The sequence below is a fragment of the Crotalus tigris genome, unplaced genomic scaffold (assembly GCF_016545835.1).
Source record: "Crotalus tigris isolate CLP2741 ecotype Arizona unplaced genomic scaffold, ASM1654583v1 scf7180000017989.1554031673:749699, whole genome shotgun sequence".
NCBI classification, from domain to species: Eukaryota; Metazoa; Chordata; class Lepidosauria; order Squamata; family Viperidae; genus Crotalus; species Crotalus tigris.
In genome coordinates, this window is record NW_024096759.1 from 434760 (window position 1) to 462561 (window position 27802).

The 27802-nt window shown below is 42.9% G+C and overlaps 1 protein-coding gene across 4 annotated transcripts; it reads right to left on the reverse strand.

Annotated features, from left to right (window-relative positions):
• Positions 1–128: 128 nt before the first annotated feature.
• On the reverse strand, positions 129–27802 carry NEU1 (neuraminidase 1). 4 transcript variants are annotated; one of them, XM_039346358.1, is made up of 7 exons: positions 27083–27802; positions 18074–18472; positions 16799–16991; positions 14486–14748; positions 8967–9152; positions 5984–6203; positions 129–1916 (listed from the first exon to the last, which is right to left on the reverse strand). In XM_039346358.1, the coding sequence occupies exons 2-7, from the start codon at positions 18080–18082 to the stop codon at positions 1696–1698; spliced, it is 1092 nt and encodes a 363-aa protein (XP_039202292.1). In that variant the 5' UTR covers positions 18083–18472; positions 27083–27802; the 3' UTR covers positions 129–1695. The 4 variants fall into 4 exon arrangements, with proteins under 4 accessions (XP_039202292.1, XP_039202294.1, XP_039202293.1 ...); XM_039346360.1 differs by having other exon boundaries at positions 18279–18472; positions 27083–27801; XM_039346359.1 differs by having other exon boundaries at positions 18115–18472; positions 27083–27801.

A 27802-nucleotide genomic window follows, 5' to 3' on the forward strand; every position in this document is an offset into this window, starting at 1 on the left:
AGAAAGAAAGAAAGAAAGAAAGAAAGAAAGAAAGAAAGAATCTCCCAAGTTTCTTTACAATTATTAAGTACTCGTACAAAATTACCTCATACTTCATGGTTACAAAAACATTTTTTTTCTATTATCTATTTTTCCTAATCATCCAAACCATAAAGCATGTTCCTTTGTTCCCATTTCACCCGAAAGTATATAAAGGCCACCCAGTCAGCAATAAAACAGTTTAAAAAAAAAAATACTAAGCCTTTTCATTAATTTCTCCAAAGGGGTGAGGAAATGTATATATACAGATATATACAATATAAGTTATGGTCCAAGAAGCTGAAGTCTGAGATGAACCTCTGCTGATTTAACAAAAGGAATCACATTTCGTTAATTTCATTAACAAGTTTAATATCTTCCAGTAACTGAAGAGAGTTTACTTCCAATGTCTGGATAAAGGCACTCCTCATAAAACTGAAGATTAAAAAGGCAAACCACGTAAACATCAGGATTAAAATAAATAAATAAAACGGTCACAACAGAAATAACCATTCCCTCCCCTCTTCTTTTTCAGTTTTCCTTGTTTAGACAATTATGTAGTCATTGTTGGAGGACATTTTGCAAAGATTTGCTTTTAATTGGCTGTTGCTCAAGCCCTCCTGGGATCTGGTGCTGTAAGAAGCAGAGCCCATAAATAAATAAAGGTTAGCACCCCTTGATCAAAATAAGCCGTTCCCACCATGTAACTAGCGGCCTTTCAGCAGCCTTGCTTAAAATTGTCATGCTCAAAATGAAAAAAGTCCTTGCTCAATTTATCAACTACTAAAGCTTTTTATTCCATGACGCTTCGGATCAGCCTGTGTAAATCTATAGGGTACATCATGTCCTTGAGCCCAGATATCTTCCCAAAATTAGGCTCATGACATCAATTATGCTACCTGTTGCCTGGAGCTCAAGGTGAGTTTTGTAGCTGTATTCACTCTTGTATGGGTGGTTCTGGTTTGCCTCCCTGCCTGCCCCCCCCCCCTTTTTTGTGCTCTAAAATCCATGACCCAACATTTTTGTAAGCCGCACAGGCAACCTGTCCCATTAGAAAAACGGGGAAACAGGTTTTAAATACATTCATTTGAAATCACAGACGTTGGCAACGCAGAAGAAAAAGTGATTTGCTCTCCTGCCCCCTCTGCTTCCAAACCCTCAGGCACACTGATGTGGATTTTAGTGGGGGTCGAGCAAGTAACACCTTCTGCTCCTGATTCCATTTTATTTATTTTTTTGAGAAAGTCAGTAGAAAGTGCATAAATTTAGCCTTCACCACTCTGATTGAGTCTGCCTTTGTGTTTCCATCCCTGCCCGATCTACCCACAATTTCTGTAAATCTACCCACACGTTCATCAACGTGAGAAAAGCACAGGAAAAGAGATTCTTCCTCAGAAGGCCAGAAAGGAATAAAAAGAGAGGTTCAGGAGTGTGTTGCTCATTAGGCAGGCCCAATGCAGGGCACGACTTGAGAATAAATAGGTGGTCTTCTATAGCCGCTCCGACTTCTGCTGGGACATGCCCAAGCTCTACCCACGTCCTTCCGTTACATTCTTTAGACTCCCCCCCCCTCCCACCAACAGCAGTTCATTTGGTTTCACCCCAGTCTCAGCACGGGTTTTCCTTTCCCTGCCATGACAAACTTTGAAAATGTTTTAAAATGCCCAGGAAGGATGATCAGAGCTGCCCGTTGAGGCTAATCTTGGCCACGGAGATGCTTTCTGTATATTCGACTTCGCCCTTCTCGTAAATGATAAAGAGACAGTGATCGGCCCCCAGAGAATTTCCCTGCAGGGCTGTCATGGAGGAATAGCCGCTGGAGCCTCTCCAGATCAGCAAGGGCTCTTTCCACCAAGAAGACCCGTTGGTGAAACTCCAGCGCAGAGTCAGGTTGACCCCTGCAATGGAAAGGAAAGAATGCATCAAGCGGTTACTTCAAATGGTCACTACACGAATGGCTGTAAGTTGAGGACTACCTATATTTCTCAGCCTCGCCAACGTTCAGATGTGTGGACTTCCACTCCCAGAATTCCCCAGCCAGGAGGCTGGGAGTTGGAAGTCCTCTTATCTTAAAAGTTGCCAGGGTTGAGAAACACTGGTTTAGCGGTATCTGCATATATTAACAAGAGGTTCAATGGGTCTCAATGTCAAGCCCTCCTGGGCTTGACACACAAGAGAGGGGGAACTGACCTAATGGAGGGAGAAGAAAGGCTGTGCAGCGACGCGGCGTTTCAGATCGAGCCTACGAGCGCGGACCCTCCGACGAATATACGGAAGCTGCTCGGCGGGTCTAGGAAGCAGGAGATGCCATGCGCAGAGGGATTGCCACGCCTGCGCAGAGCTACCTCAAACCGCCGGACAGCTGATCAGCAGTGAAATAGTAACCAGTTGATGGGCAGTGACCCGAGCATTGCCTTGTTAGCGCAAGGCGTGCAAAGAAGTATTAAATCTACAAAGAAGTATTAAATTCAAAAGCTGTGCTCGATGATAGTTGCCAAACGCTGATTGGAAGCCAGGAGGGTGGGGATGTTGGGTGTGGAAGGGGGTTGTGATTGAATACGGGTGTGGTGAAGGTTAATGAGCACGGGTGTGGTGGAGGTGTGGTCCCTAACTGCATAGGGTAGAGTAATAACATCAGTGTATTTAAGTAACGCTGGGAGGCAGTTGCTCCCAGCGCAAACTTTGTATAGCACAGAGCTGGTTTGATGCTTGTCTGTGTTAAAGTCATCGCTTTTTCTCAAAGTAAACCGGAGCTGGTTTCACCCAGAAGCCTTCGTCTGTGCTTTCTTCGTGTGGAGTCCGGTAGGGAAGCTGACACTCAAATTCTCACGTGTCTCCCTCACACCCACTGTTATTCTACAATCCTCCTGAAAGCTTTTCAAGGGATCCAGTCATTTCCAGGAATTTCAGGATGTGTTTACAGATAAAACTGTGAAAGTCAAAAGTCCTATCTTCTGATAGCTAATCTGTCCTTGGGGTTTAAAGGTTATTCCTAGACAATTGCCTGAGCTTTTTTTTTTTTTCAGGTTCCCCTTAAAAATCCTCTGACTTGTATCAATTTTGAAATAGTACTTCTTACCACCTCATTTTTTCCAGTAATACATCATCAAAATAACTCTATACCTTTCTCTATTTTTCTTATCTAATTTATCCGACCACCACATCTCTAATTAAAATGTTTGTTTTCCTTTAGAGAGAAAGACAAATCTGGGCTGGAAGTACCTTTTTGAAGCATACCATCATCAAACGTTTGCTTTAACACGGCTCCCATGCCCAGAAGCATTCACACGTAAAACCAAAGGCAGGTTAAAATTTGACCTGTTTAAGCCAGGTTGACTATATAAAACAGCTTTTAACTCCTGAAAAATGTGTTCACATTTACGAGACCAGGAAACTTTATTACAGTAGGCTCTTTCTTATTTAAGTCTGCAAAAGTGTTTGCTTTGATGAAAAAGCAAAGTGTAAAACAACCAGCCCCAATTTGCAAGGAAAAATCACACTCTCTGGAACAGCTAATACCTTCTTTTCTTCTGGCTTAATTTCTTGGTGATCAAGGATTAATCTAGTTCAGAAAATGCTAGGTGACAGCTGGCAGGCTGAATAGTTAAGCTTGCTGTTTTACTATTGGAAAAATGTCTTTTTAACTGCTGCAGACTGTGCTGTATTTAATGCAGTAGTGTTATAAATAATAATATCACCCAGGCAGATTTCACAATACCATACCTCCTAGTTGGATGCATTTGCCCATGAATCTCTGGAAGATTCGGGGGGGGGGGTCCCCTTCAACCAAAAGTCCTTTTTTAAAAAAATGGAACAGATTTTGAGGTATACTTAAGTTTGTTTGTTTATTTATTTATTGGAAATACCTTTTGCATAGATCAGAGGTCTTCAGACTTGGCCCTTTTATGACTTGTGGACTTCAACTCCCAGAATTCCTCAGCCAGGCATGCTGGCTCAGGAATTCTGGGAGTTGAAGTCCACAAGTTATAAAGGGGCCATGGTTCCCCACCTCTGTAGTAAGTCATCTTCTCCAGGCACTGAATCACCATCCACCTTGGATAAGATGACTTAAACAGAATCTGATTTCACTGTTAAACCTTGGAACCAAAACAACAGATAAAGACCATTACGACATGAAGGTTAACAATCACTCATTGTCGCACGTTTGTACTTCTTTTTTTGCAAAGTGTCCTGTTTCTAGTATGTAAGCTGGTTTCTCTCTCCTTAACTGCTATGGATCTGATGCTCTGCTCATGTAGGAGAGCCTGCCTTATTTGTGAGCACTTGCCTGAATTCTTCTATGTGTATATTTAGAGCAGTTTTCTGTTGTGAAGATAAAGTAGGATACAAAGGTCTCTTTGAAGACCCAGGACTATAAAGATCCCGCTCTTTCTCTCCGGATTGGGCGTCTTTATGGGCCAAAGTACAAAAAGGCAGACGATCAGCAGCAGTCAAACATCAGAATATGAAACAGGCAAATTGCAGAAGGCTACAGATTTCTTAGAAACAAGATAATTTCATTGCTGCTAATTCAGTCAGTGCTGTAGAAGGCCATGAAGATGGTCTTGAAAGCCTGAAAATTCCTTTTTCTTTTTCTTTAAAATGCTTTTTCTTTTCTTTTGTTCCAGGACCCCTGTGAAATCTTGTCTATCTTTAGATCAGTGGTTCTCAACCTTTTTAATGCCGTGACCTCCAACCGGTCGTAAGTCGAGGACTACTCAACCGGTTGTAAGTCGAGGACTACTCAACTGGTGCAGCACCGTTTGCAGAATGGGACTTTTGGCGGGCTCAGCAGGGCAGAGACAGCCTGGACAATTCCTATTGGCTTTTGAAAGCCAATAGAATTAGACTCATTCAAGAGAGTCTATTCTATTGGCTTTCAAAAGCCAATAGAATAAAAGGGAGTAGCACAGCTAAGGAAAAGGGGGGGAAAATGGCGGACTGCATTGTTTGGCGACCCCCGTGAAATGGTCGTTCGACCCCAAATGGGGTCCCGACCCACAGGTTGAGAACCACTGCTTTAGATGTTAGTGATATAGTTGATTTCATCTTTCACCTTAGCTATATTTAGTTATCTTCTGTTATTATTCTGTAGTTGTACAGAATCTTCTGTTATTATTCTATAGTTTACCTAAATTATTTAAATCTCTGTTCGCCTGGTAATGATTTTACAGTCAGCGCTAGTGACCTACATTTTAGTCAACTTTTAGAGTTTACAAGTTAAATTATGCCCATAATTGGACAGCTGTAATTTTATCCTTGAATATTAGGTTGTCTGTGATGACTTCTTACCTGCCATTTTGGATGTACTGAGATTAATATTATTGTTATGTAATGAACCTTTTCGTTCAGAAACTCTTTATTATAATCCTTTGACTAAATGTACTGTCTTCTGGCATAATTGCTAGTTTTATTCCATCTCTATACTGTGCTTAGTTATGGGTACGCAACAAATAAAACTATTACAGCTATGAAAATTTGTTCTTGACAATTGCAGACCTTTCAACGTGTATAGGGGGAGCACCACTGTATAAAGAAAAAAAGTATCAGCAAAAACATTTCCCACTCCACCAGTTTGAGTGAATTTGGCCAACTGCGGTTTAATACACTAAGGCAGGGGTCCCCACGCCCTGAGCTGTGGACCAATACTGGGCCGTGGCATGCCAGTAACCAATCTGTACAAACAAGCAAAGCCTCATCTGCAAGATGCAGGCAGCACATGAAACCATGTCCCCTGCGGGCCACAGAAAAACCTCTCTATGGGCACCATGGACGGAACCGGTCCCTGGTGCCCAAAAGGTTGGGGACCCCTGCAATAAGGTCAAGCAAACAGTAGCATTGTGCAACTTGTACGTCCAGGTGCAAATATATAAACAGAGAGAGAGAGAGAGAGAGAGAGAGAGAGAGAGAGAGAGAGAGAGAGAGAGAAAGAATCCCAATATTTTGATTTTTTTTTTTTACTCACGCAACTGACGATGGGCTGGATTCGTGAAGAAAATCAGACCAGATTTGACAAGAGCCCCTGCAGCCACTGCAGGATCCACTAAATACTCGTCAAATCTCACGTTCTCCAGCGGAAGGGTGTCACAGCCATCATAACTGCGAACCACGATGCGACATCTGCAGTGATAGAAATTCTCATTCCTGGCGTTCACCACCACGGAGCCATCTGGTAGCTCATAGGGCTGTTAGAAAAGGAGACCGACGAAGCTGAGAAGATTTGGGATAAGCGATAACATTCTCTCCTTCCTATATATTTGGGCAGGGTCTCACACTTTCTATTGCCACGGTTTGTAAGTCGCAATGACTAGGCTCATGGTTTTTAAAGTTAAATGATTACTACACAGAACTCATGAGCTTGCAAATGAAATAAAGATGATTTGGGATAAACACCAGTACTCTTTCTCTCCTCATTTGGGTAAGATCTCACACTTTGCATTGCCAGTTTGTTTAAACCATCGAAGGTTATGCCCCAGAAAGAAAGAACTCTTAATTGTAGTTTAATTACTCAAATGAGATGCCTAAGGCGGCTTTGGCAAGATGGGCGGCATATACGTTTAATAAACAAACAAATAAATCTGTCTGGTAGTCCTTGACTCACAACCACAATTTAGCCCAACATTCCTGTTGCTAAGCAAGACAGCTCTTAAGTAAATTTTGCCCCATTTTACAACATTTTTTTGCCACAGTTGTTAAGTGAATCATCACCGTTGTTAAGTTAGTAACAGGGTTGTAAAGTGAATCTGGCTTCCCCCATTGACTTTGCTTGCACAAAAAGTGATCATGTGACCTCAAGAACACTGCAACCGTCATGAATACATGCCAGTTGGTTAGTCTGAATTTTGATCACATGACCATGGGCATACCGCTAGGTCCTAAGTTGAAAAACAGTCATAAGTCATTTTTTGCAGTGCTGAACGGTCACTAAAAAATGATTGTAAGTCGAGGACTACCTGTACATAGGATTCTGGGCTGTCTATGGCTAAAGTTATAAAATACAGTACAGGTAGTCCTCAACATATGACCACAGAAAGCAAAATTTCTGTGGCTAAGTGAGAAAATTGTTAAGTGAGTTTTGCCCCATTTTGCAACTTTTCTTGCCGCATTTGTTAAGTGAATCACTGCAGTTGTTAAATTAGTAACGGGGTTGTAAAGTGAGTCTGGCTTCCCCCATTGACTTGGCTTGCACAAAAAATAATCACATGATCCCAAAGACACTGCAACCGTCATAAATATGAATATCTGAATTTTGCAAGCATCTGAATTTTGACATCACCATGGGGATGCTGCAATGGTCTTAAGTGTCATGAGTCACTTTTTTCAGTGCCGTTGTAACTTGGAATGGTCACTAAATGAACGTTGTAAGTCATGGCATAAGTTGTCAACATGTGTCACTATAGTATTGGCAGGTCATTAGGACCGGGTCTACTGAGTCCATGTCTCCAGAGCCAGTCAGAAAATGAAGAGATACCTGTGTATCAATCCCATGAAACAGCTGAGGCATCACATCAAAATATAGTAGAGCATCTGCACTCCACAATTTGGCCTAAGTCCCTAGCTCAGGGGTAGGCAACCCTGGCTGTTTTATGACTCGTGGACTTCAACTCCCAGAATTCCTGAGCCAGCATGGCTCAGCTTGGAAACCTCTCCCTTTCCCCTCAGCATGGCTGGCTCAGGAATTCTGGGAGTTGAAGTCCACGAGTCATAAAAGAGCCAAGGTTGCCTACACCTGCCCTAGCCTGCCAAATTCTAGGGACCCTCTTACAGTAATCTTCAATCTATTCTTGTATGGCATCCTTTCTGAGTCCTCCTGAACTCATCGGGATGAAATTCTGAATGAATTTATACAGGATTACATTGCCTGGGCTTGAAGCTCCTTTTCTGGAAATATGAAGAAGACTACAGTCCAGTTTGCCTTTCTCTTTTAAATCCATTTAAAATGTAGAGAACTTACTAACTTTCCATTTAACAGAAATCCTCAAGAATCCTACAACTACAGTATCTGAGATAATTTTGTGCAATATTTAGAACAGTGGTTCTCAACCTTTTTATACGGCGACCCCCGGTTACATGGCCACGCCCCCATGCGTGGTGTGCCGCGCATGCGCAGCGCCCCTGTGCGCGACGGCACCCCCTGCACGGCACGCATGCGCGGCGACGCCCCCATGCGCAGCGCGCATGCGTGACGATGCCCCCTGAGGGGGAAAAATGGCGGATCACGTTGTTTGGTGACCCCCGTAAAATGGTCGTTCGACCCCAAATGGGGTTGCGACCCATAGGTTGAGAACTGCTGATTTAGAATATTGCAATTCTAAAAGGAATGTAGAACTGACCCTGGGAAAAATGTAAAAGTGCTGATCAGAAAGGAAGAGATTGAGCTGGGAAGGGAGGGAGGGAGGGAGGGATTAGACAGTCCACAGATTGAAGGAAGTGTGAGACAGAAACTCAAAACAAATCACCTTGATTTTATTTCCTAAGGGGGGGACACAGAGACATTTGTTTGGGCTTTCAAGATTACTGATGTATTCCTCACAACAATAAAATAGCATTTCTGAAATTCCTGCAATGTCTGTTTCTTGACTGGGCCTAGCTTGAAGAGCTGAAAACAATCCTGAAAAACCTGTCCCAAGTCTTTGCCTGTCCCTCCCTATAGCAAACTTGAAAAACAAATTATGCAGGTCAGAGACTGAAGAAAATCATGAGAAACAAACACTAACCCTGCCTTGATTAGTGTTTCTTTCTCACGATTTTCTTCAATCTCTGATCTGGGTAATTTGTTCTTCAAGTTCCTCCTTAATAGCTTGCTCAGTGGTTCTCTCATATTTTCCCCAAAGTCGGATATAAATGTCCACCATCTATAAATAATGTTCTAAACTAGTGCCTTCTTTGATTCTTCCTGAGATATTATACCCAAAGAGCCAAGGTTCGACCGTCACAGTTATACTGACCTGGCATTCATCAGGATTAAAGTCACTGTAATTCTTCGGCATTCCGTAAGGGATGCCATGCAAGGGCTGTCTCCCATAATACCAGGTCATGCCATGGTCATCACTGAGGAGGCAGGAGATCCCGTCCAGCTTTAAAGTCCCATGACCACAAACAATCAAGCGTCCCTTCTTGGGCTCGTAGCGTTTCTGCAAACCAGGACAGATTGGTTAGTGTGGTGGGATATAGTGGACTGGATCCCCAAAGTGGGAAGAGGTGCATTTCAGAGAAATAACAGACAGTCCAGACATGTTGTGTGAGATAAGAGGGTGAAGACATCAGCGCTCTAACTCTCAGGCATGAATAACCAGATCCACATGTGAAGAGTTCAATTAGCTACTTTATTGCTCATCCCTGTAACCCAGGAATCTTCTCTGGATAAGGTTCAACGGCATTCAGGGGGAGAGTCAGACCTTGCCCATTTGTGCCTATGTAGAAATTCCAGACTAATTCCCCACTTGATTCCTCCCCCTGGCTCAGCCAGTCTCTCTCCAACACTAATATTCTCAGAGTAGATGCTAGATGTAGATTGCAGAGTGCTTCAGTTTGGCAAGATTCTGCGTATAGGTATGGAGCAGAGGTAGTCAATCTTGGCTCTTTTATGACTCGTGGACTTCAGTTCCCAGAATTCCTGAGCCAGGAATTTTCAGGAATTTTGGGAGTTGAAGTCCATGAGTCATAAAAGAGCCAAGGTTGCCTACCCCTGGTAAGGAGCAATAAAGAACTTTGCTTGGAAGCAACACCGTGTGTCTTCTCTGGTTTACTGGGCATGACAGCTAGGAACGTGAGCACTTAATTGCTATTTCCTTTGCCACTGCACTGCACTGCTTCTCTCCTCCATCCCTTTCTCAAAAGGGAAAGGGAAGGGCACACTTCATTCTTCTATGGAAATGCTGCCTCTGCATTTCCCTAAGATTGGGGAAAGGCTTTTTTCAACAGCTGATCTGGGATGGCCTTTTTTTCCCCTCCATTGCAACAGATTCTATTTAACTCCAGCTGTTCCTTTAGCAGAAGTTTAACATGGTACAACTTACTGCCAAAGCTTTGTATCACATTTTTAATATATGCCCTTCACCCAGTGAGCTATGCATTGCATGGCCTTGCAATCACTTTGACAGGTTCTTCTTAGAAATGAAACAGGCCACAAACAAGTAAATTTTGTTTCCTTTTTGCTGCAAGGGAGCTTTCGTTGCGCTGCAAACCAAACTGAAGGTTTATCTGTTTATTTCTAGATTTCTGTAACTGGGCTTCATTTCTTATTTCTATATTATCTCCAGTTTTCTAGTTTTTTAAAATTTTATATACTTGCACCTTATTTTTTTAATTCCACATCTGTACCTTATTCCTCTCTCTCTCTCTCTGTGTGTGTGTGTGTGTGTGTGTGTGTGTGTGTGTGTGAGAGAGAGAGAGAGAGAGAGAGAGAGAGAGAGAGAGAGAGAGAGAGAGAGAGAGAGAGAGAGAGATGTATGCATATATGAAGGAATAAATCTTATTTCTACATAAATTATACATCAGTGCCTGATTTCTGTAGATGCTCGTGTCCATATCTTATATCTGGAGATTTCTATGGATTTTGATATCTTCATGCCCACATTTCTTATGAGTATCTTTTTCTCCTCTCCTTCAACAATTAGAACTGGATTATCTATGCCTTGTTAATGATTAGTCTTATTGGAATATGGTTAAACATATTCTGGATATGGATGGATAGTTTTCTACCAGGTATAATGTAGTAGTTGATGCTGGAGAAGACTCTTGAGAGACCCTTGTACTGCAAGGAGATCAAATCTGCCAATCATAATGGAAATTAACCCTGACTGTCCTTTGGAAGGACAGCTGCTGAAGCTTGGCCACCAAGTTAGAAGAGAAGACTCACTGGAAAAGACCCTGATGTTAAGAAAGATGGAAGACAAAAGGAGAAGGGGACAGCAGAGGTTGAGACGGTTAGATAGTGTCATTGATGCAATGAACATGAATTTGGGCAAACTCTAGGAGACAGTGAAGGACAGTGGAGCCTGGCATACTATGGTCCATGGGGGTTGTGAGCAGTCAGACACAACTTAGTGACTGAACAAAAATAACATAGTGTAGCAGCAGATCTCCACAGTAGACAAAGCATTAGACTAGGTGGTTTCCAAGATCCTTTCCAAAATTACATTCTATGATTCGTGATTCCATGAGTTCAAGAGATTACATAATTGACATACATTTCCATAATATAGATCCGGGAGTGCTCAACCTGTGGGCTATGGTCCACTACTAGACTGTGAGGGGTTTGCAACCAGTCCACAGAAACGCACGCACATCCTCAATTGGACAAGCAGCGGCTGAGCGCGCATGTGCTTCATTTTAAGTGAGCGGTTGGCCTGCGTGCATGGTGCTTGCACAAATGGAGCTGCATGAACATGTGTGCGCTTGCCAGCCACTTGCATGAAACCATCCCCTCTCCCCCTCCCCAATCTGCAAAGACGGAAATGCTGGGGAACTGATATATATATAGATGGCTACGAAGTGAAGTATTTACTTTTAGTCACAGGAGGGAATTAACCCAAGTATTAACTCTGTGTCAGAGTTAAGATCAAGCCTGTGTTAATCACAGGAGGGGAATTTTTTTTTAAAAAATTATTTTCTTCAAATACAAATAATGCAAACATAACACATATAAATCTAAATAAAGAACAGTACAAAAAATACAAATACTACAGTGCACCCACCCCCTTGGAGACCATTTTTATTACCTATATTTCTTCTCATATAACAACTAACAATATACAATATATTTCAATTGTGCCTTTACCCCTCCAAAACAGCATGTATTCTTGAGCAGGTTTATTCCCTTTGCCTTCCACCAAGACTGTTTTTATAAAATCATCCCATATTTCATTATAATTATTTACTTTAATCATCCCTTTTTAAAATTTAATTTCTGTTGTTAATTTATCATTTATTGCCATATTCCATATTCCATTATACCACTCATTTCTTTGACTATCCCAATTCCGTCTCCAATACTTAACCATCACCATTCTAGCTGCCATTATCAAATTTACAATCAATTCCTTTTTTTGCTTCATGTATATCTTGTTTTTCCACCAGTAACAGTAATGCGATCCTCGGTGACATGTCTAAATTTACCTTCAAAACTTCTAATTTCCCTAAACACCATGTCCCCTATCTTTTGTGCACTGTCACAATCCCACCACATATGTTTATATGTTCCAATCTCTTTCTCGCACCTCCAGCAAATATTTGTATATTTCACATCTATTTGATTTTAATTTACGTGGTGTCAGGTACCACCTCCATATCACTTTATATCCATCACAGGAGGGGAAATAAAGAAGAGGGAAGTTGTACAAAGCACTGACAATCCAGCCAAACATCTGTCACCAGACCTGTATGCTTTTCCATACTGCAACCTGAGAATGGCATGTGTGGATGACCTTGGCCAGTGATGGCAAACCTTTTAGAGCAGCGGTTCTCAACCTGTGGGTCGCGACCCCATTTGGGGTCGAACGACCATTTCACGGGGGTCGCCAAACAACGCAGTCCGCCATTTTGTTTTCCCCTTTTCCTTAGCTGTGCTACTCCCTTTTATTCTATTGGCTTTTGAAAGCCAATAAAATAGATTCTCTTGAATAGAGTCTAATTCTACTGGCTTTCAAAAGCCGATAGGAATTGTCCAGGCTGTCTCTGCCCTGCTGAGCCCGCCAAAAGTCCCATTCTGCAAACGGTGCTGCACCAGTTGAGTAGTCCTCGACTTACGACCGGTTGGGGGTCGCGTCATTAAAAAGGTTGAGAACCACTATTTTAGAGACCGGGTGCCCAAAAACTGGCCCCCCGCCCCCGCTCCACTCCCACGCCCCACCCCTGCTCTGCCCCCCATCCCCCGCCCCGCCTGCCCATAGGACCACTCACCACCTCCAGGGCCTGCCGCAGATCGCCCAGGCAGCCCAGCAGCGCTATGGCAGCCACACCCTCTGCCCGTGCCCTGCAGCATCAACTGCATGATGGGGCGTGAGGGCAGAGTCTTGTCGACACTGCCTGGCTGCCATGTCTTTGGCTGCGCTGCTCCATGTGGGCTACACTTGGGGGCAACTCTCCTTCAGGGGGGCTGCTGGAGAGGAGGGGGTCACGGGGGAGGCAAGGCTGGGGCAATGGCACGTGTGCCCACAAAGAGGGCTCTGAGTGCTGCCTCTGGCACGCGTGTCATAGGTTCGCCACCACTGACCTTGGGGAGAGGAGGTGCTGCCTAGGAATCAATCAGACAAGAGAGGCGGGAGCCTCAGTGGCCTAATGGTCAGGAGAAGAAACTTAGCAAGGACCCAGCCCAATGAATCAAGCAGTTAAAAGCAGTAACGGAAAGCTGACCCTTTCAGACTTGAGAGACTTGAACACTGGGTGCTATCTTAACAAAATGAAATTCAATGGTGAAAAAAGCAAGGTTCTACATTTAGGCAAGAAAAACCAAATGCACAGGTATAGTATAGGGGGTACCTTGCTCAATAGTAGTAACTGTGAGAGGGATCTCGGAGTCCTAGTGGACAATCAACTAAATATGAGCCAGCAGTGTGCTGCAGCTGCCAAAAAGGCCAACACTGTGCTAGGCTGCATTAACAGAGGGATAGAATCAAGATCACATGAAGTGTCAATACCACTTTACAATGCCTTGGTAAGGCCACACTTGGAATACTGCATCCAGTTTTGGTCACCGCGTTGTAAAAAAGATGCTAAGACTCTAGAAAGAGTACAGAGAAGAGCAACAAAGATGATCAGAGGACTGGAGGCTAAACCATATAAGGACCGGTTGCTGGAATTGGGTATGTCTAGTTTAATGAAAAGAAGGACGAGGGGGGAAATGATAGCAGTGTTCCAATATCTCAGGGGTTGCCACAAAGAAGAGGCTTCCATCATTCTCAACTAGGATGGAATAGTGCAGTGGTGGCGAACCTATGGCGCCTGAAGGCAGGACAAGAAGCAACAGATGGAAACTGATCAAGGAGAGAAGCAACCTAGAACTAAGGAGAAACTTCCTGACAGTTAGAACAATTAACCAATGGAACAACCTGCCTCCAGAAGCCATGAATGCTCCAGCACTGGAAATTTTTAAGAAGAGACTGGACAGCCATTTATCTGAAATAGTATAGGGTTTCCTGCCTGAGCAGGGGGTTGGACTAGATAACCTCCAAGGTCCCTTCTAACTTTATTATTATTATTTCATTAATGTAGCCTTATACAAGAAAGTAGAATTAGTTCATCTAGTCCCGTTTGCTCTCTGGTTTACCTGGGAAGGGTGGCAGAAATTTGTTCTTTTGTAAAATGGCAGTTGATCCGGGTCAATATTAGCATTGATCCCAATGCTACAGCTACTGTTCTGTTCCAGTCCTACACCATCACTGTAACATGTATGAACAGGGGGTAAGAAAAACAGCGAATAATTCAGCACGTTCTTACCACCTTTATGTCCGATGTGTAGCCTCACCTGGATGCCATAGCCTGGTCCGGGGGCAAACATGGTTGTGCCAACTTCCTCAGAGAGGTTCCGGGGACGACTCCACGTGATCCCATCATCCAAGCTGCGAATTATCATGACACTGGAGGTGGAGCATCCTTGGTAGTGTGCACAGAGAGTATATATCAAGAACACCATGTCCTTTTCCCAATCTACCACCACAGCTCCAAGGTTGAGACCATCTATGAGGGAACCATCATCAACTATGAACGAAGTTGGACTCCAGTTGGCACCTGGAAGGACAGGCAGATCATGGATTACATTTCTCTGCTATACACAGGCCAGGCTTTTTCAATCTGATACCATCCTCCTCTTGGATTGCAGGTATCCTCGAGTTATAACCATTTGTCTAGTGCAGTGGTTCTCAACCTTTTTAATGCCGCGACCCCCAACCGGTCGTAAGTCGAGGACTACTCAACCGGTCGTAAGTCGAGAACTACTCAACTGGTGCAGCACCGTTTGCAGAATGGGGCTTTTGGCAGGCTCAGCAGGGCAGAGACAGCCTGGACAATTTCTATTGGCTTTTGAAAGCCAATAGAATTAGACTCTCTTCAAGAGAGTCTATTCTATTGGCTTTCAAAAGCCAATAGAATAAAAGGGAGTAGCACAGCTAAGGAAAAGGGGGGGAAAAAATGGCGGACTCCGTTGCTTGGCGACCCCCGTGAAATGGTCGTTCGACCCCAAATGGGGTCCCGACCCACAGGTTGAGAACCACTGCTCTAGTGACTGTTCGAAGTTACAATGGAACTGAGGTGACTTATGACCGCTTTTCACACTGACGACCATTGCAGCATCTCCCTGGTCACATGATCAGAATTTGGATGCTTGGCAACTGGTCCTGTATTTATGATGGTTGCAGTGCCCCGGGATCATGTGATCACCTTTTGTGACCTTCAGACAAGCAAAATCAATGGGGATGCCAGATTCACTTTACAACCCTGTTACTAACTGAACAACTGTGATGATTCACTTAAAAACTGTGGCTAGAAAGGTTGTAAAATGAGGCAAACCTCACTTAACAACTCTCTTGCTTAGCAGTGGAAATTCTGGGCTCATTTGCAGTCATAAGTCGAGGATTACCTATATTTCTACTCAGGGTCTGAATTATACTGGAAAGAGGAACTGGGGGTTGGGGGAAAGGGAAGAAATGTTGAACAGACCAATAAGCTTCACCCCAACACCCTACAATTTTATTCAAGTCAAAGTCAGAGTAGTATAATGTAATGATAGACAGTCCTTGACTTACAACCATTTGTTTAGCACAGGGGTCTTCAAACTTGGCCCTTTTATGATTTGTGGACTTCAACTCCCAGAATTCCTTAGCTGAGGAATTCTGGGAGACGAAGTCCACAAGTCATAAAAGGGCCAAGTTTGAAGAACCCTGATTTAGCAACTAAAAAAGGTTTATGACTTATGACTTAATATAATTATTAAGGCGATCTTCCCAATTTACACCCAGGCTTCTTCCAATAGAGCCACTCCGCTTCAGTAATAACGGGAAGGTGGATGTACCTGGGAGATGTAGTTCTACAACATTCGGAGGCACCCACATTATGGACTCATGACTGAAAAGCTGGTTGTAAATTCCATAAACACAGAATGTGGTTGGAAACCTTGTACACCAACATTTCTCCAACCTTTTCAACTTTAAGCTTTCTGGCTGAGAAATACTGGGAGTTGAAGTCCACACGGCTTAAAGTTGACAAGGTTGAGAATCACTGTTTTAAACGGAGCAGGGGGTTGGACCAGAAGACCTCGAAGGTCCCTTCCAGCCCTGTGATTCTATGACTCTAGATCAGTGGTTCTCAACCTTTTTAATGCCGCGACCCCCAACCGGTTGTAGTCAAGGACTACTCAACCAGTCGTAAGTCGAGGACTACTCAACTGGTGCAGCACTGTTTGCAGAATGGGACTTTTGGCGGGCTCAGCAGGGCAGAGACAGCCTGGACAATTCCTATTGGCTTTTGAAAGCCAATAGAATTAGACTCTATTCAAGAGAGTCTATTCTATTGGCTTTCAAAAGCCAATAGAATAAAAGGGAGTAGCACAGCTAAGGAAAAGGGGGAAAAAAATGGCGGACTGCGTTGTTTGGCGACCCCCGTGAAATGGTCGTTCGACCCCAAATGGGGTCCCGACCCACAGGTTGAGAACCACTGTTCTAGATGAAATCAGGACCATCCCCAAGAATTATACCTCTAGTTGCTTCTCTGCAGGCATCTGCCAACACCCCTAGACTTCTACCACAGTCCATTCCATTCCCTCCTACTTCTTAGCCTCACAAACCTTTGTCTATCGATCTGCGAAAGGCTATGAATTTAGCTCCAATGTCAGAAGAAGAAGTCTTCCTGGCTTCCGAAAAGGCCAACAGGGTGCCGTAAGGCGTCGCAGTGATGAGAGGGATCCTGAACGTGTCCACCTCCCCGATTGCACCACCGCTGACCCACAGCAATTGCTCCATGACGATGCGGGGTTTCACCTGCCAAGATAAACCAGGGAAGATCATCAAGTAGTAGGTTGTGGTTTATTTTATCAAATGCCTTACTGAAGTCCAAGTAAATTATATCCACAGCATTCCTCTGGTCCACTAATTTTGTTAACTTGTCAAATAATGCAATAAGATTGGTCTTGCATGCTCTGTTTTTGACACACCCATGTTGGCTTTTGGTTATGACTTTGTTTGCCTCTAAGTGTTTGCTGATTCGTTGCTTGATTATTTTTTCCAGAATCTTCCCAGGTATTTAAGTCAGGCTGATAGGTGTATAGTTTCCTAGATCCATTCCCCCCCCCCTTTTTTTTTGAAGATGGGAACTACATCAGCTCTTTTCCAGTCCTCTGGTAGTTCCCCTGGTGCTCCACGGTGATCTTTGAAAGATATAGTTCAGTGGTTCTGAGATCACATCTGCCAGTTCTTTCAGAAACTTGGGGTCTAGTCCATCTGGTCCTGGTCATTTGAATTCATCTAAGGTAGACAAATACTTGCTTACCATTTTCTTGCCTATCTTAAATTGTGTTTCTAATCTGTTTTTTACGGTACTGTTTTTGATAGGTTGGACTGTTTTTTCCCTTTGTGTAAAGACGGGTGCAAAAAATAAGTTCTGCTTTCTCCCTGTTGCTTGTCACCTTCTTGCCACTTTCTCCCACTAATGGACTAATCCTTTGCACCAAATTAAGTCTGTTCCCCTTTGGACCCAAATCCTGAAACACAATAAAAACAAGTAAGAAACAAGCTAACACTCTTCAACTGCATAGCTGTATTCTTAGGGTTATAGTGTGGTTGAATGCAATGAGACTTCCTTAAGAGTGAAAAAATGGGATAAAAACAGAACTGAAATAGAAACACTGAATACCAAGAAGGAATTAGTTGTCAGAATCTTGAAGTTGAGGGAAGAACTTCACAAAAAATGTGTAAGAGAGCAACAACAAATAAAAAGAAAGTAAAAGTGAAAATACAAAGATATAGAAAAAAGAGAAAACGAAAAAAGCGCAGAAAATGGAGAAAAAAAGAAAGAAAAGCAAGAATATAATTAAGAGAAAGAAAATACATAAATTACTTCCAACCTTCATCATAACAAATATAAAAGGTTTTTGTAATGCTTCACCGTCTTTTAATTCTTTATCTGACCCATTTTTTATGTATAGTCACATCCATAACGCATCATCTTTTCAGTTCTAGCAGAAAGTCCAAATAAGGCTAGCCTGAAATAGCAACATATCTTAATTTAAACTTGATCAAAGAAACCAATGTTATATTCCTTCCTTTTACTTTTAACAGTCTTAATCTTTAGTCCAGACATGTCCAACTCGCGACGTCACGTGACATCACGCAACGTATGGGAGCTTTTTTGCCATTGCCGGCAATGGGGTGGGCGTGGCTCCGGTATGATGAAACCCCTGCTTTAGTCCATTCAAACGATGCTATAGAATTTGATTTCTTTTCTTGATTCTTCTCACAAGATTCTAAAAAAAAAAAAAAAAATTAACAAGCCTCTTTTGTAAATCCAATAAAAAAAAAAAAATCCAGGTCACTCTTTTGGTTTATTATGTGTATTTCTCTTTTGATTTTTAAAGCATCAGCCAGTTTCTTCAGCCAGTAGGTACAGAGAGTCATCCTTTTTCATGTCATTCTTGTAATTATTTGCAGCCTCACTTTTGGTTTCTGTCTTGCCAAATAAAAACTTGTGCCTCGTTTGCCGTTTTTTTTGTAACATTTTTTGGACCATGTCTAAGCATAGAAGCAAACATTGACATTGATATTACACTAACTTCTGGATCTATTTCTCCAAATGTCCTTTGGTGTTTTCAATGTTCAAATAGTTTGTGTCATTTTATATTCCCAATTAATTACGGTGTATTTTTAGGTCTCTGATGTCTTAAAAATAGTTAACAAGCAATTTCTAAACGTGATTAAAAAGGGAAGTTTATGAACATAATGTCTTTTAAAAGGCATCGACTGTGGTTATGAGCAAGACAGTTATTTCCATTATTTCCCAGTACTCAAAACCCAGCAGGGACAACTAACTGTCTTCTGATCTCCTTGTAAGCAACAACTGTTTAGAGCTCATGTGGGCAATCTCCCGTCCTCTCCTTTACCACAAAAGTTCTGAAGAGCTGGTTTACTCAACGGCTCTTTATTATTCACCACAATCATTAGTTCTGCTTTTCAGTCTCCCATTTTTTCCTCCGAAAGCCCCAAGGAAAAAAAAAATCCCCATCAGAACTAAGCATATTTAGAAATCACAAAAAAAGAAAGAAAAAAAAAGAAAGAAACTACTCAAGGTAGTGGAACAGTATATATAACAAAGCAAATCCAATATTCTGATAATTTCAGGTTTCATAAAAGAAAAGGGGAGTCAAATGCTGAGTTCCATGGAGAAAAAGTGTGATATGGAATATTATAAAGCTGACGAAACCATCAAACACATTTCCACTTCTTCTTACAGACCCCTGACATTTCCTGTTATCTGCCAGGCATGTGATCAGAAGTGTAGATGAATCATTTTGCAACAGCAGAATGTTTCTTGACTCACGGTGACGTTAAATCTCATCTAGTTCTATCATGAGTTTGAAGTTAAAAATATAGATTTTTATACACCCCCCCAAACAAACATTAACTATGGTTTTTTAAAAGTAAACTGGGGTGCACGTGGCCTCCGAAGATAATATTATGCCCTCCAAAGTTTTAGGGGCAGCCAGCAGCTCCTCCAAAGTAATAATCAATTTATAACTGTTATTGTTAATAGAAGGGGAAATGATTGAATATGTAAATTACAAGTAATCCTTGATTTCCGAACCAGTTGCCTAAAGGCCAAAGTTACAATGGACACAAAAACCAGTTACTTATGACCCGTCCTTACAGTTAGGACTGCCGCACCGTCCCTGCAGTCATATCATCACATTTCCAGCGCTTGGCAATTGGCTCACATTTACAACAGGTTGTAGAATCCTGAGGTCACATGATCGCATCGTGTGACTTTTTTGCCGTTTTCTGGGAAAAAACCCCACCCACTGGATAAACTGGATTTGGACTTATGGCCATGTGATTTGCATGAAAGCCATGATATCGCATTTAATGACCATTGTAAAAATGACCCTGATCACGTGGTGACTTGACTTACAGACACAACAACTTATGACCAAAATTCCAGGCTCAATTTTGGTTGTAAGCTGAAGATTACCTGTTCAGCATTTTTTTTCCTGTGCCTTCAAATCTATCTTGACTCCTGGTGACTACATGGATAAATTCCCAGCTTGGAAGTGCCTAGCACATTTTTCCTTCCTGGGGCTGAGAGAAAGGGACTGGCCCAAGATCACCTAGCTGGCTTCATGTCTAAGGGAAGACTAGAACTCAGAGTTCACTGTCTTTTACAGCTAACTGGCTCTCAGCTATATAAGAATAGAATAGAATAGAATAGAATAGAATAGAATCTGGAAGGGACCTTGGAGGTCTTCTAGTCCAGCCCCCTGCTCAAGCAGGAGAACCTATCCTATACCATCTTAGACAGGTGGTTGTTCAGTCTTTTCCTAAAAACCTCCAGTGATGGAACGCCCACAATTCCTGGAGGCAAAACTGTTCCACTAATTCACTGTTTCTCAACCTTGACAATTTTAAGGCATGTGGACTTCAACTCCCAGAATTCCACAGCCAGCATTGCTGGTTGTGGAATTCTGGGAGTTGGTCCACATGCCTTAAAATTGTCAAGGTTGAGAAACACTGCACTAATTAATTGTCCTCACTGTCAGGAAGTTTCTCCTTAATTCCAGGTTACTTCTCTCTTTGATCAGTTTCCAACCATTGTTGGGATAATATAATTATATAAATTATAAATATATAATTATTTTTCTTTAATTAACAACTCTTTAGATTTTTATCTTGTCTTTTCATATACAACCAAAGGCGGCAAACATACTGACATTCCTTCCTCCTCTTTTCCTCACAACAATCCTGAGGTGAGTTGGGCTGCCAGCCATTTTCAGGCATTGAATGAAATAAAACTCACAGACTTCCTGGTTTCTGGGCCAGTACTTTAATCACTAAACTAAACTGGTTGTTTTAATATTTTAGCCTAGCTTTCATCTTGAATTGCAACCCTACACCACCACTCAAAGACGAGAGGCAGCCCTCTGCCTTAACACTATCACATGTAACTATACTTTAATAAAATCACGGTTTACAAAAGAGAGTGATACGTGTAGTTGTAAACTTAAACTAAACCAATCGCTTCTTGGATTAGCACAATGCACGAATCCTATCTTTTCCCCATATTATCTAGGCTGAGATCAGACTCCCTTTGGCACAAAAGCTGGCTGGGAGACTTTAAGCCAATCCCTCTTTCTCACCAAGACAAAAATCTGATAATATTATTAAAATTATCCTTGAATAGCACTACACCCATACCCAAAGGACGCCTACTATCAGCTGATAGTCAAATTCCCTTTGAAAGCATCCATGCAAGATCTTCACACAAAACCAGTTTTGGGCTGTCTTATTTTTTTCCCCATCCGTTCTATTGTCTCTGATTCTAGGAGACTGCCCACCAGGGGTAGGCAACCTTGGCCTAGACCAGTGTTTCTCAACCTTGACAATTTTAAGGCATGTGGACTTCAACTCCCAGAATTCCACAGCCAGCATTGGCTGGCTGTGGAATTCTGGGAGTTGAAGTCCACATGCCTTAAAATTGTCAAGGTTGAGAAACACTGGCCTAGACAAATCCCTGCGGTTTTCTTGGCAAGGTTTTTCAGAATTGGTTTGCCATTGCCTCCTTTCTAGGGCTGAGGGAGAGGGACTGGCCAAGGTAACCCACTGGCTTCATGCCCAAGGCAGACTAGAACTCACAGTCTCTCCATCTTTAGCCTGATGCCTTAACCTACTATACCAAATTGCTTCTATTCTGGTGTTAGTGCAGTGGTTCTCAACCTGTGGGTCGGGACTCCATTTGGGGTTGAACGACCATTTCACGGGGGTCGCCAAATAACGCAGTCCACCATTTTTAACCCTTTTCCTTAGCTGTGCTACTCCCTTTTATTCTATTGGCTTTTGAAAGCCAATAGAATAGACTCTCTTGAATAGAGTCTAATTCTATTGGCTTTCAAAAGCCAATAGGAATTGTCCAGGCTGTCTCTGCCCTGCTGAGCCTGCCAAAAGCCCCATTCTGCAAACGGTGCTGCACCAGTTGAGTAGTCCTTGACTTACGACCGGTTGAGTAGTCCTTGACTTACGACCGGTTGGGGTCGCGGCATTAAAAAGGTTGAGAACCACTGTGTTAGTGGTTTCCCCCCCCCTTCTTCTCCCATTCAGAGATTTTAGTGTACAAATACTACATATTACAGTGTCTCATTGATATAATCAGGGTTGAGATCTGATCAAACCCCATATTTTTAAGCCTTGGTGGTTATGCACCTTTCCTTTGGGCTGTAAGCATCACTATTCAAAACTATTCTATTTTTGGAAGCGGGAGAGTTCAGTTATTTCAAAGTGAGCTCTTCCCCTTAACTTTATCCTGTGTCAAAACTGTGACAGCAGCATCACAGACAAACCAGGGCCTGATAAAGAGACAGGGACAAGTATGCCGGTCTATTTTTCTGTCCACCCAAGGATGGATGGAAAACAGGGGCAAAAGGTACAGAGAACAGAACACAGGTCAAGAAGGAACTTACCAATGAGTAAAAAAAAAATGTGATGGGGAAATAAATAAGCCCAGCAGGAGTTGCAAGGCACAGCACAGAAAAAAAATGTAAAATGTTTTGCAAGAGAAATGACATATACGCCTAGTCTGGTTAACTCAAAAAGGGATATCAAGCAGGTAGTTCTTGACTTACAATTACAATTGACTCCAAAATTTCTGTTGCTAAGCGAGACAGATATTAAGTGAGTTTTGGCTCTTTTATGACCTTTCTGGGCATAGTTGTTAAGTGAATCACTGCAGTTGTTAAGTTAATAATCCAGTTATTAAGTGAATCTTGCTCCCCCATTGACTTTGCTTCTCAGAAGCCCGCAAAAGGGGATCATTTGACTCCAGGACACGGCAACTGTCATAAATATGAATTTTGATCACATGACCATGGGGATACTGCAGTCGTCATGTGACAAATGGTCGTAAGTCACCTTTTTCAGGACCACTGTAACTTTGAATGGTCACTAAACAAACTGTTGTAAGTCGAGGACTACCTCGACTTATGTGAGCAAGCTTGCTAATTACAGAAAGTCCTTGACTTAATTAGAATTTAATTGAGAATGTGAATGCAGGACACTGCAAAGAGCTGTAAATTCAAGACGGTTACTGAGCACCCAAATTTCAATCATATGACTGCAGAACAAGGTTGTAAGTCGCTCTGGGGGGACCATTGTAACTCTGGATGGTTGCTAAATGACGAGTCGTAAGTTGACAGCCACCTGTATCATCAATGAATTGTGCAGTCGGAGACATTTAATAAATAAATTTCCTAGAATAGGCATCCTGAACCTGGTGTCCTCTAGATGTGTTGGGACTGTAATGTTCATAATTTATTTTTTGAACTGATTTGCCAGTGAAACTTTGCTTTATAATCCTTAACCCAGTGGTGGCGAACCTATGGCACGGGTGCCATAGGCGGCACTCAGAGCCCTCTGTGGGCACACGCGCCATCGCCCCAGTCCTAAGCCTTCAGCTGGGTTTTATAAAACCTTTTCACTTTAGGCCTCCGCAAAAAAAAAAAAAAAAGGTTCAATCAATCAGTCAATTTCAACTTCTCAGGGGGAAAAAAAGATCTTGCAAAGTGGGAATTGATTGATTGAACTTTTTAGTCCCACCCAGTCTGCCGTTACCATTGCAGCCACACCCACCCAATGGGACACACCCACGCGGCACCCGACAATCCATAAGTCGGTTTGGGGTTGCAGTTTTGGCACTTGGACTTGCCATCACTGCCTTAACCTAATTAACCTATTAACCTAATAATTCTGAACATGACATTCCCTCACAAGCTCAGAAGCTGTCAGTATGAGAACTTTCTGTTTTCCTACACATAAACCCTAATTATGCCCGGATTAGGATGAGTCTCTCAGCTACCATCAGCAAAGTCTGTACTCATTATCTTTACTAATTTAATTATTTACAATAACCCCAGGAAAGAGTTGTCTCAAATCTACAGTAGCCCCCCCCCAAAAAAAACAGAGGGAATCTGATAGCATCTTTTCCTTGAATGCAATTTGTCTCAGATGTAACCAATTTCAGTTCCTTTTATTTAATAGAGTTGTATTGCTAACCATTTTGAAATGTGAATCTGGGCAGCTAGCCCCCTTTAAAACAATAAATACAATATTGTTGGTTTTGGAGACCCAGTTTGGTATAGTGGCGAAGGAGCTGGGTTTTTTTGAGTCCCAGGTCTCTTTTTGGTAGGAAAGTCAGCTGGGGAACTTTGAGCCAGTCCTTCTTTCTCAGCCCAACCCACCTCACAGGGTTATTGTGGGGAAAGCAACAGGCAGGAGTAGTAGATATGCTCACTACCTTGAGATATATGTAAAAAAGGCAGAAAAAAACCATCAAATAATCCCCGAATAGTACTACGCACATACTCAAAGGAGCCCTGATAATCAGGGTCCCTTTGTAAGCAGCTGAGCACAAAACCACTCTGGCATTCTAGTATTAGTGGGGGGTGGGAAGGGCTCCCTCCTTCTCTCATTAAGAAATTTTAGTGGACAAATACTGAATATAACACCTCTGGCCCAATCACTCTCTTTCAGCCCAATCCACCTCACAAGGTTGCTGTTGTGGGGAAAATAGAAGATTCTAAGAATTACATATGTTTCCTGCCTTGAGTTATAAATATATTTTAAAAGGCAGGAGAATATCATCATCATCATCATCATCATCATCATCAAAATAATCAAAATATTGAGAACCTGTATACTGCACGAGCAAGAAAGAGGGCTGTGAAAATATCTACAGACCCCTCACATCCTGGACATAAACTATTTCAACTTCTTCCCTCAAGATGACGCTAAAGGGCAGGGGTCTTCAACCTTGGCAACTTTAAGATCTGCTGGCTGGGCAATCTGGGAGTTGAAGTCCACAGGTCTTAAAGTTGCCAAGATTGGAGACCCCTGCTATAGGGCATTGCACACCAGAACGACTAGACATAAGGATAGTTTTTTTTCCTCATGCCATCACTCTGCTTAACAACTTATTCCCACAATACTGCCCAAATAGTAGTAAAGCTGTATTACTATGATATTCCTCAACTTTCCTATTACCTATCCCAGGGGTAGGCAACCTTGGCTCTTTTATGACTCATGGACTTCAACTTCCAGAATTCCTGAGCCAGCATGGCTCAGCTTCGAAACCTCTCCCTTTCCCCTCAGCATGGCTGGCTCGGGAATTCTGGGAGTTGAAGTCCACGAGTCATAAAAGAGCCAAGGTCGCCTACTCCTGACCTATCCGTATCTTCTTATGACTATAACTTTGCTGCTTGTATCTTACAATTTATATGGTGGTTTTTTTTGTATCCTAGTATGATTTATGTTGTTTGCTTAGCTAGTAAGTGTTGCATCTTATGATTTATGAAAAAAATATTTCACGGTTTATGATGAATGTATTTTCATGTTGTACATGATCATGGTGTACACTGTATGTACACTGAGAGTTTATGCACCCGAAACAAATTCCTTGTGTGTCCAACCACACTTAGCCAATAAAGAATTCTATTCTCTTCCATAAAACATCAATATGGTCACCAAGACAGTAAGGAGAATCTACTTTCCATCTCACCTCAATTTCAATCCTCTATCAATCCAGTAGCCTTTCTGACAAAGTGAGCTGAAATCTTACTTAATAAAATGTGCTGGTTGGGAAAGATGCCAGCAGGCTCCTTGTTTGTTTCTTTTTTTTAAATAATCACATCAGACCTGGTTGAAGGATTACAAGTAGGAAAGAAACTGACCAGTAGCGGTGAAGGCGCCAGGCTAGAAACTGGGAGATTCACGAGTTCTAGTCCTGCCTTTGTCACAATGCCAACTGGGTGACCCTAGGCCAGTCCCTCTTGCTCAGTCCTAGGACAAAGCAACAAAGGGGGCAAACCACTTCCAAAAACTCACCACGAAAACTGCAAGGACTCGTTCAGGCAGTTGCCACAACAGCCATTGAACATTGTTTAAACATCAAGCCATTCTCTCTGTGGGATCCTAAATCCATCCAGAGAAGTTATAAAATATATAAAATATATTTAAAATAAATATTTAAAATACATAAAAATAAATATATAAAATATATTTAAAAGATGTAAAAAAGATGTAGAGGCTCTGGAAAGAGTGCCAAGAGCAGCAACAAAGATAACTTAGGGAGCTGGAAGCTAAAACATATGAAGAACGGTTGCAAAAATTGGATATAATGTCCAGTTTAGTAAAAACATGATAGCAGTGTTCCAGTATTTGAGGGGCTGCCACAAAGAAGAGAGGGTCAACCTATTTTCCAAAGCGCCAGAGGGCAAGATGAGAAACAATGGATAGAAACGGATCAAGGAGAGAAGCAGCCTAGAAACTAAGGAGATATTTCCTGACAGTGAGAACAGTCAACCAGGGGAACGGCTTGCCTTCAAAAGTTGTGGGTTCTCCAACATTGTAGTCATCTGTCTGAAATGAGACAGGGTCTCCTGCTGGAGCACGGGTTGGACTAGAAGACCTCCAGGGTCCCTGCCAACTCCGATGAGGTTCTACGCCGGCTGGGACAAACACCGGCCCCGAAGAGAGGCGCGCGCGTGTGAATCAACAATCCGAGCAGCGAAGCCACCCGTTTTACACTTCCACAGCCTGCTATTGTGAGTCATCATCCCAGTCGTGGGAATCGCTAGCCGGGCGATCTCCAGACTCCTCCGGTCCATTTGCAGCTAGCAAAGGTACCCGGCTTCTGTGCTCCTCCGGGCAGGCCCTCTCCCCGGTCTGCTCCCAGCTCCCGCTCCTTCTCCCCCACGCAGGAGGCATCCGGGAAGCGACTGAAGGAAGACACCCGCAGGGGGGCTTCTTCGTTCAGCTGATCCCAGCGGCGCTCCCGGCGAGAGGAGGCAGTTGTCCCCGGTTAGAGCGACTGCCAGCGTTACCTGGTCCGGAGTGGCCATTCCGGAGACCTGCCACCGCCACAGCCCGAGGCAGAGCAGCGCCCAAAGGAAGGGGCTCCTCCGGGCAGAGCCCGAACCGTCCCGCGGAGGCGACCCCGGCGCGAAGCCGCGGCCAGCCTTCATCGCCCCTGTGTATTGGGCGGAAGTGACGACAAGGCTGCTGGAAACAGGAGGGAGCTGCTGTTGCTGTTGCTGCTGCCGTCCCCGCTTTCAGTTGGCCCAGTCCTTGAAAACTGCCTGAGGTTAAGTGGGTGGACGAGTGCCCGCCCCTTTTCTTGTTTCTCTTCATTTCAGTAACAGAATACAGGGAGTCGTCGACTTATCACGGTTCATTTAGTGACCGTTCAAAGTTACAACGGCACTGAAACGTGTGACCGATGACCGTTGTTTTTCACACTTACTGCCTTTGCTGATGCCCCCATGATCGCGGGATCAAAATTCAGAAGCTGTGCAGCTGGCTCCTATTTATGACCGTTGCTGTGTGCCAAGGTCAGGTGATCCTCATTTGCAGCCTTCTGACAAGCAAAGTCAATGGGGGAAGCCAGATTCACTTAACCGCTGGGTTATTAGCTTATGGACTGCAGTGATTCACGTAACAACCATGGCAAGAAAGGTGGTATAATGGGGCAGAATTCACTTAACAAATGGCTCACTTAACAACGGAGATCTATGACGGTAAAGTATATAGCTAAGGATGGAACT

Bases quoted from the DNA above. Each gene is read 5' to 3' on its own strand.
- NEU1 (XM_039346357.1), bottom strand. From the start codon at position 27,223: ATGAAGGCTGGCCGCGGCTTCGCGCCGGGGTCGCCTCCGCGGGACGGT. The intron at 16,992-27,082 runs GTAACGCTGGCA...TTATCTTGGCAG, and splicing joins GAATGGCCACTCCGGACCAG to GTGAAACCCCGCATCGTCAT. The intron at 9,153-14,485 runs GTGAGGCTACAC...CCTGGTTTGCAG, and splicing joins GACCAGGCTATGGCATCCAG to AAACGCTACGAGCCCAAGAA.